The sequence below is a fragment of the Lampetra fluviatilis genome, chromosome 1 (assembly GCF_964198595.1).
Source record: "Lampetra fluviatilis chromosome 1, kcLamFluv1.1, whole genome shotgun sequence".
In the NCBI taxonomy this organism is placed as follows: Eukaryota; Metazoa; Chordata; class Hyperoartia; order Petromyzontiformes; family Petromyzontidae; genus Lampetra; species Lampetra fluviatilis.
In genome coordinates this window covers 11,211,869-11,229,024 of record NC_136275.1, presented here as the reverse complement: position 1 = coordinate 11,229,024, position 17,156 = coordinate 11,211,869, and the positions used below count along the sequence as shown (strand labels likewise).

At 43.5% G+C, this 17,156-nt stretch overlaps 2 protein-coding genes across 2 annotated transcripts in view; both read left to right on the top strand.

Moving 5' to 3' along the window:
- The first annotated feature begins 379 nt into the window (after nt 1-379).
- The window catches only part of LOC144936511 (phosphatidylcholine translocator ABCB4-like), a 17,091-nt gene continuing 314 nt past the window's right edge, over nt 380-17,156 (top strand). The window contains exons 1-11 of the mRNA XM_078863642.1: nt 380-562; nt 7,771-7,909; nt 8,290-8,344; nt 9,092-9,242; nt 9,798-9,837; nt 11,755-11,946; nt 12,318-12,489; nt 13,670-13,794; nt 14,444-14,618; nt 16,487-16,597; nt 16,716-16,841. Of these exons, the coding sequence (XP_078719768.1) occupies nt 7,779-7,909; nt 8,290-8,344; nt 9,092-9,242; nt 9,798-9,837; nt 11,755-11,946; nt 12,318-12,489; nt 13,670-13,794; nt 14,444-14,618; nt 16,487-16,597; nt 16,716-16,841 (1,278 nt within the window). The 5' untranslated portion in view covers nt 380-562; nt 7,771-7,778. The remainder of the gene's footprint in view (nt 563-7,770; nt 7,910-8,289; nt 8,345-9,091; nt 9,243-9,797; nt 9,838-11,754; nt 11,947-12,317; nt 12,490-13,669; nt 13,795-14,443; nt 14,619-16,486; nt 16,598-16,715; nt 16,842-17,156) is intronic.
- LOC144932278 (ATP-dependent translocase ABCB1-like) overlaps nt 15,273-17,156 on the top strand; it is an 18,893-nt gene continuing 17,009 nt past the window's right edge. Inside the window, exons 1-3 of the mRNA XM_078856223.1 lie at nt 15,273-15,374; nt 16,487-16,597; nt 16,716-16,841. The gene's annotated coding sequence lies outside the window, so the exon portion shown is untranslated. The remainder of the gene's footprint in view (nt 15,375-16,486; nt 16,598-16,715; nt 16,842-17,156) is intronic.

The window sequence follows — 17,156 nt, the reverse complement described above, 5'->3', positions numbered from 1 at the left end:
ATTTGGTGTGCCATACCGGCCTTTATAGGTGTTCGCTAATCGCACTTGCCCTCCAGTCCGTGGAATGATATAGGGGGAATCTCTGTCTGTTTGTTTCCGTGTGTGTGTATACACACACGCGTGTTGTAGAAGCATCAACAGTAGCCACCACCAACGCCAGCTCGCATAACCAAATTTGGCCAGAAGAGAGAAAGACGCTCGCCAAAGAAAGGGATTGGTGTGATTCTCTAGGAGCTTGGTGGTTGTGGTAGCGTCCAAGTATCTAGCGACCTTTGCTGCCGACGAGGCAGGGATGCGGGTTAATGGTTAACGCGGGATAGGTGTTTATTTTAAAAGCTGCTCGCCCGCGTCCCCACACCGCCAGACGGAGAAGCGACACCGCCGCCAACAGAGGCGAAAAATCGGACGCCCAAGAAAGACTCCGTCCGAGCCATCTATCCAACAACGTCTTAGCGTTCGGTCGACTACCGCTGTAGTAGTTGGGAGTTGGTGGTGAGTGACGAGGGGAGGGCGAGTCGAGGAGGAGGCAAACAATCAGCCGGCGTCTCCGCAAGTGGTCTGGGTGAGTGGCACCAAGACCGTTCGTGAACCTCAGACAACGCGGGTGCGCAATTAACACTCAACTTGCACGACAACGCGCGCAGTGAACAGAGTTCGAACTCCGTGTCACTTGACCACAGTAACTTTGGTTGGGGGAGGGGTGGCGGTGGGCTTTTGGTTGGTAGTGATGTGTGCGCGTATAAGAACGAACTAAACATTACGAGCTATACACACGCTCGTGTGTCTCTTATAAAGGCCCATTGCTCGAAACCGAATCCTGTCGGGATATTTCGGTTTAAGGTTTTTACATGATTAAATTGCGATCGAAGTGGAATTTATATTTTAAAAAATATATATATATACTGTATATACATTTTTTTAAGATTGAGGAATCGTGTCAGTCACGTAGATAGATGTTTTTTTTTAATAAAGTGAATAAAAATACAAATAATAAACACTAATGTACCCTCAAAAGCGCTCAGATACCAGTCAGCAACATCAGTAAGAATGAGCGTTTTAAGTTATCTCAATTGAAAAAGAGGAATGACATTTCCAGGCTAACAGCTACCATGTGCGAATAGGTAGCTGTTAGTGATATAGGGAATTCCTGTGTCCCACCTGTGCTCGATAATGGTTCAATTGAACTCCAGTTTGTATTTTACCAGGTCAGAAGTCTGTATATCAATGTCGACACATGACAATTCACATATCCAGTAACCTGCTGCTCTTGACAACCTCATGCTGCCTTCTTACCTTCAAGAGAATAAACATGTTCCGGATATTGAAGTGCACGTGTGTGTGCATATTTGTCTATATGTGGGCAGTGGTAGTATGATGGTTAGCGCACTGCGACCCGAGTTCGATTCCCACTCAGGGCCAAAACCAGTGACGATTATCTTAATCGGTTCTGGGCCTCCCCTATGTCGACTCAGCCTCAAATGAGTACCTGATGCATTGTGTACACATCGCCACAGGGGAGGTAAAGGCGTCCCGGCATGGTGCTGGCCACCCACCACCCTCGTGTGCCGTGCTGGCCTTCATAGGTGCTCAGAACTTTCCCCAACAGATTGTTAATGCGAAACTGAGGATCTTTGTATTTGTCTACATTGATCATTACAAAACTGCATGACATCAACGAACTTGGCTGCGTTCTTGTTGGTTCACCACAGTGGTAGGTGCAGGCACCTTAACTGTTGTACTTTGGAACATATGTTCTAACGCAGTGATTCTCAACCAGGAGAGGTATGACATTGTTTCAAGAACTACATGACCTTTAATTTTTTTTCAAAATTCGATGGAAAAGTTCCATAGAAATTGGAGTAGAAATTGGCCTTATAGTGGGAAGTGGAAAGCTATAAATGTACTGAGCTATCAGGCGCGGAGTCTGCAGTTGTGTTGGAGTTGCTGAGGACCATCTTTGTGGGTGACTTCAACTCATGGGTACATCTCGTGGGCAACGGCCAGGCTTCAGAACTTTGGACTCCATGTGATCAATGGGGTTTTCCCAGTATGTTGCGGGTAGCCCGCATGAACATTCTTATCTTCTCCCCCCGATTTTCACGCAGGGTATGGCATTCAGATACATGAAATTAACATTCTCTGCATAGTCTCGCCATGTCATAGTACAGTACATACTGACTGTAATCAGAGGACTCTCAGATATAGAGTGGTGGGTCATTTAACATTTATATCTGTCCATATAATTCAAATGAACCTTCTTTGTGGTTCCTAGACACTCTCAAGAGCCAGTACTCCATCCCCACCTCCCTTGATAACGATGAACTGCGGGCATAACCAGCTTATGTCCTCAACCATTGCCAAACTGGCTCTCAAAATGGTTAGTAGTCCTTGTTCGCTGATCCTTTAGCATCTCATGGTTTAAAGGGCAATATAGGGTGTTGTAAAAAAAACGGTGTAAAGAGAAGAGCATTTCTGGAGAATATTCAAGATTGTTCATGGTCGGTTAAATAAAAAAAGTAATTCTCCAAAGATAATATATCTTCTTCATGTGGAGATTAATCTTGCCAAAGAACCATCGAGTAAAATTGTCCCAGATGGTGGACAGCTTGATTCGTCTGGTCTGCATAATCTGTCAATTAGAATCATTACTTGAGTGCTGTGACCTGATCAGAGCAGGTATTATTCCATAGTTAAAACCAGTCCTTTTGCCCCTTGACACCATAGCATATCTTGTCGTGGAGGATCCATACTTATTTCTCCCTGAAGGAGTTGCTGTTGAGTTTGAGAACCATGGCCTGTAGTGAGGTCCTGCATCCCTCTTCGTTGGTAAAACAATGAGGGCAGGTATCATGTCAATTTTTTTTGTATTATCCCACATCCCTGTGAGAGGGCAATGTGTTACCGAGTGTTCAAAAGGCATGAAACCTTTGCTCAAGAAACTAAGGTTAGCGAATCATGCAATAGAACATTATTGCCCAACTGTGACCCTCCTCTTCTTGGTGAAGGTAACTGAAAAGACAGTGACTCGGCAATTTTAGCGTTGCTTCGAAGGTTGCTGCTCTTTTCATATCTCTCAGTCGGGTTTCAGTCCGTTTCATAGAATGGCGGATGATTTTCTCCAGTTGATGGACAAGGGTGAGCTGCGCAGGGTAGTGATCCTAAACTTCTTAGCTGCTTCTGACACCATTGGTCACTGGATACAGATGGCCTGAAGAACCTTGCGGGAAGAGGGGAAACTACCTTACAAAGGATTTCCTAATTTCTTCCAGGCACAGAGCAAAACATTGGTTTTGGTTGCCTACTCATATGCTTGTGTAGTGGTGTAACGCGTGCAGGGTTTGCAAACAGCAGTTGCATTATGTACGGGGTTGCAGACAGTGAGGTCAGCTAAGGATAAACTGGTGCAGGCAGGTGGCCTGGGTGACAGCAGACAGAGAGACGCCAGCAATTAGAGAAAGAGGCAGTGGTTGGATGACTACAAATGCAAACGCGGAGGCGCCATAGAGGCGAGAGATAGTGGCGATGAGGGGGAGAACACGTGCAAGAGGCGTAGGGAGGACGCCGGCTTAATGAGGGCCATCTGGGGGCACTGACTGAGGAGGGGGATAAAAGGCGAACGTGTGAGGCATAGGAGTTGAGTTGGTTGGAGTGAAGACAAGAGTGAATTCAAGAGAAGTCCGGGACCCCGCTCTCCACACTTCGTCCTCTCCAGCGGTGTTGGCTGATCCCCCACTGGAGACAAGGGCAAGATTGGAGGAGTGAGGGTAGACATGCTAGCAGTAGAGAGGCTAGCGGAATGCTAAGTGTGAGTGTGATAAGGCTAGCAGTAGAGAAGCTAGCATAGTATATAGCAAGCTAGCGGAATCCTAAGTGTGGGTGTGATAAAGCTATCAGCAGAGGAGCGAGCGGAGTGTATAGTGAGAGGCTGGTAATGGAGAAGCTAGCAGAGTGTATCATGAGAGACTAGCAGTAGAGAAGTTAGCGGAGTGTATAGTTAGAGACTGGCAATAGAGAAGCTAGCAGAGTGTATAGTGAGAGACTAACAGTAGAGAAGCTAGCGGAGTGTATAGTGAGACTGGCAATAGATAAGCTAGCAGAGTGTATAGTGAGAGACTAACAGTAGAGAAGCTAGCGGAGTGTATAGTGAGAGGCTGGCAGTGGAGAATCTAGCAGAGGGCAACGTAGCAGGCTGGCGGAGCGATAGAGAGCGAGCGGAGCGTAGCAGACGAGCAGTAAAAGAGTTGCGACGGAGACGCGTGGTGTTGAACGCGTAGAGCTCTGTACGAATAAAGTGACACAGGAGAAAATAAGAAGTTGTCCATGTGAAATAACACCACTACACTTGTACTCCCACACCATTTAGTGTGGCTCAGGGCTGTGTACTGTCACTGCTCTGGTTCAACGTATAAAGCAGGCCACTTGGTGATACACAGATCTGTGTCTCGTTCACCTTTTTCCAGGGGGTGCGTTCTCCGTCTTATTTTGACTGAGGTCACTACCTGGATGGCCACTAATTATGTGGGTTTGAACCCTGACAAGACAGAGGGGATAGGTGTGGGTTTGGAGAGGAAGTTGTAAGTTTGGCAAGGCCGAGTTGAAGCTCCAGTTATTAGTGGGGTTAGGCCAGCCCATATCAAGTTAGTAATCTCGGAGTGATTTTTGATCAGTCCATGTCCATGGAAACCCGGGTCAATGTGATGGTCAGAAATTTAATCTTCCAGCTCCGATTACTCCAGATCTTGAAAACTTAATCCATGCCTTCATGCCGAGTAGCCTGGACTACAAAAACGCGATTTACCTAACAGCTACCACTGTGCCTGCTCCGGATGCTGCAGGTACTGCAGAACGTGGTGGCACGTTTGCTCAAGTGCATGGGACGCTGAAAGTATATTATGGCCACTCTCCGTGCATGGCACTGGCTTTAATTTAAGTTGCCGATACAATCCAAAGTGATCACTATGGCATATTGCGCAATGTGGACCCTATGTAGTTGCTTAAGCATGTCTGTACACCTGCCCTAGATAGGAGTTTATTATTTAACTGCTATGGCGTGCCTATACCTTCCGAGGTTCACTGAACTCATGGTCGGAGGACATGAGCTTTTTCCATTGCTGCCCCTAAACTATGGAAGTCTTTGCCTGTCTCTGGAGGTGTGGCTCACACCGAACTTACGGCGATCTTCTAGCACTGTGGGACTTTCCTTTTTGTCAAGCCTTTCCTTTCTGTCCAACTTTTCCACTCCTGTTGTTTTTGCAGGTCCCCAAGATGTCAGGGGTCCTGATTTTTTTATTAATATCTTGTGAAGTGTGTTGTAGCCCTCATATACATTTATAGACATCAAACGCACTCCCTGTTGTGCAAGTCACCTCCTACCCCTGCCCCCCACTGACTCTGAACAGCTCCCACAATTGTCATATCAATAGTAGTGACCAGTCGGAATTCCTCTCAGTCATGAACTCTATGAGAACTGAGAAAAATAACTTTTCAAGGGGGGCATATTTATAGACATCAAATGCACTCCCTGTTGTGCAACCAAACCCCTCTCGTTGCCCCCCCCCCCCCACTGACTCTGACAAGCTTCCAAAATTGTCGTAATAGTGGTGACCAGTTTTATGAACGCTATGAAAACTGTGAGAAGGGACTTTTCAATTTAATTTTTCAAGGGAGGGTGGGGGGTTGCATGTCATGTTTCATTTGCTGTTAGGGTGGACATGGCCCATGACAGATTGAGACACGATGGTCAAAAGTGCACTGTGTCTGGGACACTGTTACAGTGAAAGTTTCACAGCATTTTCTATTTAATTGTCTTGAGTCAAGTATACATTCTTAAAGCTTTAACCACCCTTCTCAAGTATTGGTCTCTGTTTTGTAAGCAAGATGCGTACATATGAAAAGGCCACTATAATTATAGTGTTCTTTTGTGTAATACCGCATGCATGGTCATGCCATCACTCCACATACAATCTAGAGCTAGCATGGTTAAACAAAAAATGTATTGGCTTCATTTTTTGTGGTCGATTACTCGAGCCCCTTTGAAAATGTTGGTAGCACGAAGGCGGTAAAACCCCTACAGGCTGCGTCCAGTGTGTTGGGGCTGATGATGCCGATGATATTGCACAATACTGTCACCTGTGAGAAAAGAGGTGACAGTTTTTTCTAAATATTGTCCTGTTATTCGATGAGTTGGACAACACGACTAGTCCAGCTCTGATAAAATATTTGCTTTATCAGTCTTATCCACAATCACAGTATTCATATTTCTAAAAAAAATTATAAGTGTTGACCACATATGCAAAATGGTCTGGATATGGAATATGAAGTTTTAATCACATATTCACCAAAGGATGTGCAGTATACGCATAGGAATCATCGCAAAGGCGATTATAATATCTTGGTCCCTCTCCCATTTTCAATGGCAACCGCTATCATGGTTTCTTGTGCAATACAATGGATATTAACCCACAAAACTGTACAGTATTGCTTTGTATATTATGACAGCCAGCAGTCACATGTTTAGGTGCTACATTATCCTATATTCAAGTTATCACTTAATCCAAATTGGCATTAAAATTCTGAGCACTCCTAACCCGAGTTCAAGATTTCACAATTACTACCTATGTGTCTCACGGATGTTCGGTTCAGTGTCAAGAGCACAGGGCTTTTATCTTTGGGCATTTAAAGCAACAGCCACATGGAGTTTGACTGGCCCTCAGAGAGGGGTGTATTCAGGTAGACATCATAACCAAATGCTCATTGTGCCTTTCCTTGTGATTGTATCTATGACAAACTCTTGAATCTCGAGTTCTCTTTTAAATGCATCCAGCGATCTAGTTCTAACTCATCCCATAACTATGATGAGTCCATCAATCTCCGTCAAACTCTCTCGGGCATTCTGTCCGAGTTGTAGCCCTGTAACATAGACCAGCCATTTAAGTTGTTCTGCTGTAAATCTAAAATTAAACTATCCAGATTTCATCACCATGTCTGCCCTATATTAGAAAAATATATAATGAGCTGACATTTTAGACAATCGCCTATCTTCAGAGCAGAGAAAGAGGGCAGAAATATTGACTGGTTTAGCAGTTGGAGGTCACACTTTACACAGCAGTGCCCTTAAAAAACTGGAAGATGTAAAGAACAGTAACAAGTTTTGAATTTGACTATGAATAGGTTTGCATTACGAGACTTTGAGCAGCAAACCCTTAAAAAGTAAAAATAAATTATTTGTATGAATCGATTTAAAGGAAAATAAATATAAAAATGTAAATTAACTGCATCAAGGAAAGGTGTAACATTGGTGGCTTCACTACCACTCAGCAATTTTTGTAGCTGTCCCAGTAATATGTGTATGGTATGTACACAGCATATATAATGCGTGTCATGGACCTGTATCCAGTATAGCAAGTCTGCTTTGGAGGATCATGCACCATATATGTATCCATAATAATCACCGGTTAATCAAATATCTACATGAGTTATTTCACGGTGTATTATAAACACTGAAGTGCAGAAACAGAATCCTGTGCAAACAAAACAATGCTCAAATTAGCAATATGCATTAGAGCATTCAACACAATTAGCTTGTGAATCCGACACCGGCGGTAGGCAGATGATAAAAAAAATGTACACAGGATGTGCAGCCTAGCAGCACGGCAATGACGTGTGATGTGCGAAACTGCAACAGGAAGATGGCAGGCGAGGAAGGTAGCCGGTATGGGGTGCGTGTGGATAACCATGCCAGTACCTGGACACCTCTTTTGTTCCACGCAGGTAAAAACATGGGCAAGAAGAAGGCTGTGGTTGACGTGGGAGCTGTTGAGAATGGAGACGCCGCAGCAAAGAATGTTGATCCTCTTTATGAAAATATAACGGATGGTGGTGTTAACACCGAGCAAGACGCCAAGCATGGGTGAGTAACGGACTGGTGAAAGGTTAATTGATTGACTCAGTGACTCGCTCATACATCTTGCTTGATACTTGTGTTATACAGATATTTCCCACGCTATTTCAAACATATATGAATAATAATGTACAGTCCTTTGTCAATTCACTGCTGAATGAATGCCTCCTCATGCCTTATCTGTCATGGGGCATATACATTTGTATGAAAGGTTTTATCCTTTCAGGTTACATAATTAATTTACACGTGTTTTTTTATTGAGAACAATGTTTGAAAATGTTTGTTGTGTTTCAGTAAGGTTTCAAATAAAAACATGTAAAGTTCCCATGACCATCGCAAAGTGTTGTCCATTAAATCTCAATAAACTAAAATGTGTGTGGTATTTTCAGGAAAAAGAAAAAAGAACCCAAAGTGAAAACCAATATGGTTGGGCTCTTCAGACTGGTATGTTAGCCTAAACATGGGTTAAATCATTTACTTCATAAACATATTCGGTTGTTATTCATTACATAAACACAAGAAATAGAATATCATGATTACCATCATCAGCCAAGATTAATCCACTACTGGATGAAGGCCTCCCCAAGCTAACACCACGATCCTGTGATGTATTAATCCACCTTGGCTTGAAATGGAATTATCAGGTTTTTAATACAATCTTTGCTTGACTGTTTTTTGTGCCATTATTCCCCAAAGCGATAAATAAGTGCCACTGTGTCAAAACCAGAGGTGTGGACTCGAGTCATGTGACTTGGACTCGAGTCAGACTCGAGTCATGAATTTGATGACTTGCGACTCGACTTGGACTTGCATAACAATGACTTTGTCCCACCTACGAGATGTGGACTCGAGTCATGTGACTTGGACTCGAGTCAGACTCGAGTCATGAATTTGATGACTTGCGACTCGACTTGGACTTGCATAACAATGACTTTGTCCCACCTCTGGTCAAAACCAAACACTGGTTGTCCACGAGGTATTCTGATCCCTGTCATACTTATGTAGAATGTGTGTAAGTAGCTCAGAACTGCCACTGGATATTAGTAGCTCTGTTCAACACTGGTTGACCATGGAGACTACATTGTTATGATATGTAATTGCATGTTATGTTACAGTTGGGATACATTTTGTTTTACAACATCAACACCTGAGGTGTAAAAAATTTTAGGAATATTTTCCTTGTATCTGTAGTTCCGTTTTGCAAGTGGGCTGGACAAGCTGATGATGGTGGTTGGACTAATCTTTGCAATTGCAAACGGAGCTGCCCTCCCAGTAATGATCATCCTCTTTGGAGAAATGACAGACACCTTTGTCAATGATGCTCAGAACAACACGGAGACAAGTAAGATGGTTTTGAATTCTGCCACTGATTTTGCCGCGAAACTTTTGTAATCAGTTTAATCACACTCCGTTACCAACCATAGCATTTTACTATTTAGTGTTTGTATGGGATTTCTACAAACATATTTCTTTAAATTGGATTTTACGTTGAGAATATATTGCCTTTGCCCTACAGGCAATCACTAGCATGCGGTCATTTTGCGTGCTATTATCTGGAACTTGTATTAACTCAGTGAACTTGTTGTACGAGGACAGTTTGTACACTTTATTGCTCATCTTTATTGGACCTTTTTTGTTGTTTAAATACACTTGTCGTATTTGTGTTTTATTTTGCGCTGACCTTTGTTCATGGCCTCCAGGTTATTTCACCATGACTTGGAGATGCATTTGAAGTTGAAGGATTAGAAATTATTTGTTGGACATCATGTTGTAGCATGTTCAGGCTTTCATTATTCAAATTATGGTTATATACAACATTTGATTCAAACTAAGAATTAAAAATGATAATTTTGCTGATGCAGATTTACAGCCATGCAATGTGTTGTTCTGTTTGCAGATGGAACTGAATCAGAAAGCCTTGAGGAGCAGATGACACGGTATTGACATAGTTTCTCCGTGCAGATTGCATCCAGAAACTTGCTGTCATGAACAGTTCATGTTATCCTCTAGTTATGTTTCATTGGATTTTTAATTGAAAAAAAAGTGTCAAATGTAATTACTATGTAAGTTCAATAATTTGACTTATTAAAATTAGATTGATGCATTTAGACTCTTACTACACACTAGATTAAAAGTGTTCTATCATTAAATAATAGTACAGTGCGTCCTAACATTGGCCATCAGGGAATGTGGACTGCTAATATAATAAATTAATGCACTGGTGTTCCCCTAGCAGGTATACAGGTACTTCATTCATTTTCTGCCGTGTGTATATAGATTATAGCACATGCATACTGTGGTCTGGATGTCAAGATTGTATGCCTTGGAGAGATATTTTATGAGCCATACTAAGTGCTCACACAGGATAACACACCGCCAATAAATTGTTCTCATCTGCATAGGGATGTATTGTATTGATAATTAAAGTCGGCCTTCAAAGGTGCTCGATAAAAGCACTATATGGGCGATCTTTTTGTTTGTATTTTTGCTCATTTTGTTATGAGTGGACAGTCCCATGGCAAAAATATTACCATGCTGTTCCTGCAAGCCATTCCACCATGCGTGTTCTGAGTGGTGGATGTTGTGTTCAAACTCGCATGGTCACTATGAGATAAAACTCGCGTGGTCAACTCCTACAAATAGCTTACCATGCAAGTTCCCCACAACCCAGAACATTTAAAGCCACAAGCTCTACAAAAGTGCCAGAAGACACCAGACCAATTATCCTTAAGCGGTAACTCAAATGCCTCTGCTCGAACACATATTCTATATAGTACTATAGAGTGGTGATCCAGTGGTTAGCACACTGTGCTGTGAACCCGGCAACCTGAGTTTGATTCAGAGCAATGGGTAACATCAATGGTGAATAACATCTAAACCCACCCTGCTCCCCCTGTTTACCAACCCACACTCGCCAGCATGGTGAGGTATGTCAAAAGAACCCCGTGACTTATCTCATCAAAGTTTATATAGCGCGTTTTGCAAGGCAGTTTACAGCGATTATACAATTGTGTGGTTTGAGATGAAGGCTAGGGTTATTAAAAGTGGCGGTGTAGTTATAGTGACAACAGAACAGGAGCGAGTGTTAAGGATGAGGTGTGATAGGCCTGGTCATAGCTGGGGGACAATGCAAAACTGGGGGGCGGGAAAGTATTGAGGCATCGCATTGAGAAGACAAAAGGGGTTGGCCAGGGGGAGAGCCGGGCGGGGGATGAGGGTCTTCATTTAGCAGCGAATTCACAAAGGACTGTAAGTTTTAGTAATTGTCCACGGGCTTATATAGGCATAGGAAAGATGTGCGTATGATGTAGAGAATGAAGGTAGCACCTCAACATGGTGGAAAATTCCATCACACACATTCGTTTGGATTGTTTTTCCTTCTCCGTAACTCACACAATATCATGACCATACCAAAAGATAGGCCAAAGAGCTGGGAAAAAAATTATTGAAATTTGGCCGTAAAATTCTAATGTAACTGAGGTGAAGTTCCATATTAAATGTGCTGGCGTACTGTATGTTGCGTCAGTGTTACAGTGAGTTTTTTTCTATTTAGTTTGTTGTCCTTCCCCCGCACCTTCATTTAGCACGGTTGGCTAAGTATGGTGCGAAATAGGTTTAACATACATACATACAAAGCAAAGTACAGTACTTATTGTCGCTAAAGTTTTCCCTATGCAACTTAATATTGATCCACTTCAGTTGAAGAGTAAAGGAGGATGTGGCCCCATTTCCAGAAAGCAAATGAGCAATTATACAGCACAAAACTTATGCCACAGGTTTGTTTTTCTTTATAGTGCTTATCACTATAAGGTGAAACCGATATTCAGGCACCCGCACCCCTGTTACTCACACAGGTACGCGTACTATTATGTGGCCATCGGCGGCGGTGCATTCCTGGCGTCATACATCCACATCTCCTTCTGGGTGCTGTCGGCATCGCGCCAGGCACGCAGGATCCGAGAGACGTTTTTCCACGCCGTGCTGCGGCAGGAGATTGGCTGGTTCGACGTCAACCAGACAGGGGAGCTGAACACACGCCTAACCGAGTATGAGCAACCAGCTTACGCCACACCAAGATCACTGACAGCATGGTTATTCACACGAGGATCACTGACACTTTGATCACTTACACCAAGAACACATTTTGCGCCATGATTACTCACAACACACCATAATCACACTACAGCACAATCACTCACACCACACCACTATTAATCCACTCATACCACACCACTCTCACACTGCACCCAGATCACTCACACCACAAATCACTTACACCAACCCAGGATCATCCACCACATCCCAGTCACTCACACCGCACCATGATCACTCACACCGTACCACGATCTCTCACATTCTACCATGAACACGCAGCATACCACCGATTCAGGTGATGTAACAATGTGTTTCTCTACAGTGACATCAACAAGATCACAGACGGCATGGGTGACAAGGTGTCACTGCTCGCACAGTCCCTGGCCACCTTCATCTCGGGCTTCATTATTGGCTTCATCAAGGGCTGGAAGCTGACGCTCGTTATCCTGGCCATCAGCCCCGTGCTCGCTATCTCCACAGGGCTCTGGTCAAAGGTCAGGGACAGCACTGGGCACGATGGCTTCTAAGCATTTAAAATACCCCACCGTCTGAGCTACATTGACTCTTCAGGGCTCCGTTGCTCTGCTATGCTTATGTTGCCATCTGTAGCCATGCATGGCTCACTGATGAACTCTGAATAGGGCCAAGCGCATCTGTGTCCCCCATGCAGTGGACTGTGTACATTGTCGTTGAACATTGTTAACCAACCGTTAACATCCCATGTTTTTTGTATATAATGTAGTAGGTATAGCATTATGACAATGTGAACTGAAAAGCCAGTACAAGGCTTGACAAAGACTGCAAAGGGCTGGCGAATGTGGAGAGAGTTGACAGGCGAAGCTTTAGTGGTGACTTTCACAATCGTTGTGATTAAGGACAAAATAAAACTGTGGTGAAGGGATAGATGATGATGATGATGATATATTGTATATGTGTGTTACAAACATCACTCAAGCAGCATTGACATAATCGAAAACAAACGTCTCTGTTGCTCAGGAGCACCTTGAAAAGTGAGCCCATTTATGGTTCAAAGATTGTCTTACATTCTGTTTATAGAACTACGACGTGAAATGCTTTGTATTCGTAATGTGTTCTGAAGGCGAATTAAATCATGATGATGATGGGATACAACCATGACAAATAATTTTACAAAAGTTGCTCATTATAAGCTAGTGAGTGTAATTATCCACTGAATTCATAATCATTTTACTTAACAGGCCTAAATGCACAGACATTTTCATAGCTTTTGTTTAAGTTTTGCATTTTATTTAAAATTTCCTATTTTTTCAAAGACGTTAATCAATTTGACATTGTTGACTAAAACAGTTTTATCATATATACGATGAGCCTTATGCAATAGTAATATGTACGTCCTATTTTTATGCTGCATAATTGTTTACATAAAATTAACACAACAATGCGATCCTGCATTGCCAGGGGTGAACATTCACAATTGACAAAAACTTAACACTTTCATAAATAACACTGCCCAAAAAAGGAAAAATATATCATAGGCAACGTTTGAGGCAATTACCCTTTTCCATAGCAGAGAGATGCTGCGACGAAGAGGGGCCCTTTCCCGAGGTGTTGGCATGAAACCCTATATTTAGTGCTGCAAGTCAGACTGTAATTGACGATTGGTTTTCATTGCAGTCTCTTTTTGACTATTGGTAGATCCTGACCTCGTTCACGAACCGTGAGCTCTTGGCGTACTCAAAGGCAGGCGCCGTGGCAGAGGAGGTCCTCTCTGCCATCCGCACCGTCATGGCATTTGGGGGTCAGGAGAAGGAGCTCAAGAGGTGATTTGTGCATCAGGGGCTGGGAGAAAATCTTTTGATGGGTGGATCAAGCACACAGTGCTCGTAAACGTGACTCCACACAAGAGGGATCGGCAGATTTTGTGTGCATGTATGTTGAACTTCTTTTGCACTGTATTTAACCAACTGTGCTAATTGGAGGTGTGGATTTTATAGGAGGGAACCATGACAATGGACCAATGTTTCAAACCTTTACACACACAGCACCTCTCTGCATTGATGCAGTACCATTGTCTGAAACTTTAGCATGCTAAATGCGATTGTGTCGTAGGGCAGTGTCGATGACAACTTTTTCAGTACTGCGGAGGATTATCCCTGCTGTGTTTTCGAGTTGCTCGGTATGATGTCCTACGTTTCTTTCCACATACTGGGAGCTTCTCTTCAGGAATGGAAAGGCATGTGGATCTCAAAGTCGGACATTATGGCAAACAATGCGCAGTACAACCCAAAAACACTTCAGATATTTATTTATATTAGTGTTCTCACACACACACAGTAACGCACATTCACAGTCCACGCATGTAACTTGAGTTCATCATAAACCATTTACTATATAGTGCTGGACAGCCTCTCGCTTGTCAAAACCAATATTTTCCAATTGATGTTAAGCAATTTTCTTTGTCTGCGGCAGATACGACAAGAACCTTGTGGTGGCCAGAAATATTGGGATTAAGAAGGCCATCACCACCAATCTGTCGATTGGTTTCACCATGTTCATCGTGTATGCCTCGTACTCGCTGGCATTCTGGTACGGAAGCAAACTGGTGTTGGAGGACACTTCCTACACCATAGGGAACGTCATGATTGTGAGTGTCAGCACAAGCAATTCACACATCTGCGCACAAGACAACAGCAATCGGAATAATGCTTCTTGCAACGTTCTATTCAGGATTTAGTAATAGCTTTGTACACTACAGAACACATTTTACAATGAGTTGTATATAATGACAGTATTGTTATTTATTATGGAACATTGATATAATACAATGCAACACTTGTCAGCACATATTCGCGATTGTTGACATTCATTGTTTTTTTCAAGGGTTTCATTAAATTGTGTTTTTTTGGTTGTTTACAAAATAAGTTTCGCTTTGGCAAGAAATGTTAAATTGTTAATCTCAGTGAAAAAACATCGGTACACACAGGTAAATTATTTACATTCTATCCAGATACACACAATTCTGATTGAAGTGTTACAAAAAGAAATAGGGCACGATTCCTATGTTGGAGGATGGGCTATTTCCACCTGCCAATAGCCATCCCACTCTGCAGATATAACACACGTGCCAACATGTAAACCCCAGCCCCATATTCCTTGAGAAGTTCTGTACGTGTGTTGAACTAATTTCGCACCATACATAGCCAACCATGCTAATTGGAGGTACTAAGCGTTTAGATAAGGTGCTGATTTGAGGAGGTGAGACTGAATGAGATATTTTCTGTGGCAGGTGTTTTTCGCCGTCATCATTGGAGCATTTGGAATTGGCCAAGGGGCCCCATTCCTTGAGGCAATCTCTGTCGCCAGGGGTGCTGCTTATACCATCTTTGAGATCATTGACCGGGTAAGTGTTCAGTGGGTGCCTTGTATAGTATATATATGTGTCTGTGTATGTGTAGTGACATAGAATGGTCACTACTGTGTCGGCCTGTACGAGGGCTGGGGGCCCCAAGGGGGTGCCTGGGGGGTCACGTGCTGGAGGGATCTGGACCTTCCCAGAGGTGGGGGAAGTGAGGCGTGTCCTGGGAAGGGAGGCGTGGCCTGAAGAGAGCCAGCCACGCCGGGGCGGAGCCAGCCACGCCAAACCAGATATAAGCGTGGTGTGAACGCAGAGCGAGGCTGTTGTACTGTACTCCAAAGTGAAGACATCATCGGTCGTCAAGTCCCGAGTCGTCGTCCTGGGCCAGGCAGGCCGTTGCCTGCCTGGTCCAGTCTGTGTCGTGTTCCAGAGTGTTAGTGAGTTGAGGAAGGTGCTCACCACCTTATGTACAGTGTTATATTACTTACCGTTTAATAAATAGTGTTGCCTCCAAGCTGCGTGTGTGTGCACCTAATTCGAACCTACTACATATGCACAAATATATAGAAATTCATATGTTATATGTATCCAGTGAATACATACATAAATTCGTCGTTGAGAAACATAGAGGTATACGTGGTTTAGAGAACATACTCTGGTTAAATAAGTCAACATACTCTGGTGGAATACGTCAACTCAAAGTGACTTTTGGCTAGCCATTGAATAAAGATGGTCACTGCATAGCACGTTTTCAAATACGCTTCTGCACCCATCTGAATCACTTTTCCGTCCGATATTTGGAAACCGCTGGAGCTGCGCACCTTTAAATCAAAATTGAAAAATTATTTATTTAGAACTGCTCTTTGTGTTTAGTTTGTTGTCCTTTCCCCGCACCTCTGATTAGCCCTGTTGGCTATATAATGTTAAGAAAAGTGAATGGGTTTGATCGTCAACAGTCAAATTTAATGAAGGAGTGCAGTTCATGGAAAGGCCACGCAACGGCCTTCTTGTTCTCACGTTGTTGAGTGCGTAACAGGCAAGGCTCCCAGGGTCATTAATTAGCCCATAGATTTGGACTTGAAATGATCGAGAGGAGTGTCACCGCATCACTGCTGTATTCACATAATCAACGTTTATTTTTATAAATCCTTTTATAGCAACCACAGATCGACAGTTTTTCCGAAGAGGGTTACAAGCCCGACAAAATCACCGGCAATGTGGAGTTTCAAGACGTGCACTTCACCTATCCGTCGAGAGCGGACGTACCGGTGAGATGAAACAAGACGCGGCGCACATACAGCCCGCCCACCGCCCCCCCCCCCACTCCCCCCCACACATGTCTGCAATGTCAAAAAATGTCCCCTCAACTCTGTCGCATTCTGCCAGGTGCTGAAGGGGGTCAACCTGCAAGTGAAGAGCGGCCAGACAGTTGCGCTGGTGGGCAGCAGCGGCTGCGGCAAGAGCACGACCATCCAGCTGCTGCAGCGGTTTTACGACCCGCAGCAGGGCACGGTGAGAATGGCTGTGCCCCGTTGGCCTCCCTGTAACACAGGCCAAGTGTGCGACAAGAGATTTTCACTTGAAGGCCGTCGCTGCCGCTGTTCCGTCCACACACGTGCTGTACTTTGGCACGCGACTCCACGGCTTATTGTCGCCATGTCACAAAGGAAATTGTTAATTTTTACCAAGAATCATGAAAGTCTTGTACCCTATTTGTCACTGGCAATCAACTATTGAAATTTTCACATTGAGGCTACAAAGGAAGTTACTTCTATGCTTAACTTTGGATTTCTTTTACTTCTCGTACTACAATGTTCATGTTGGGGT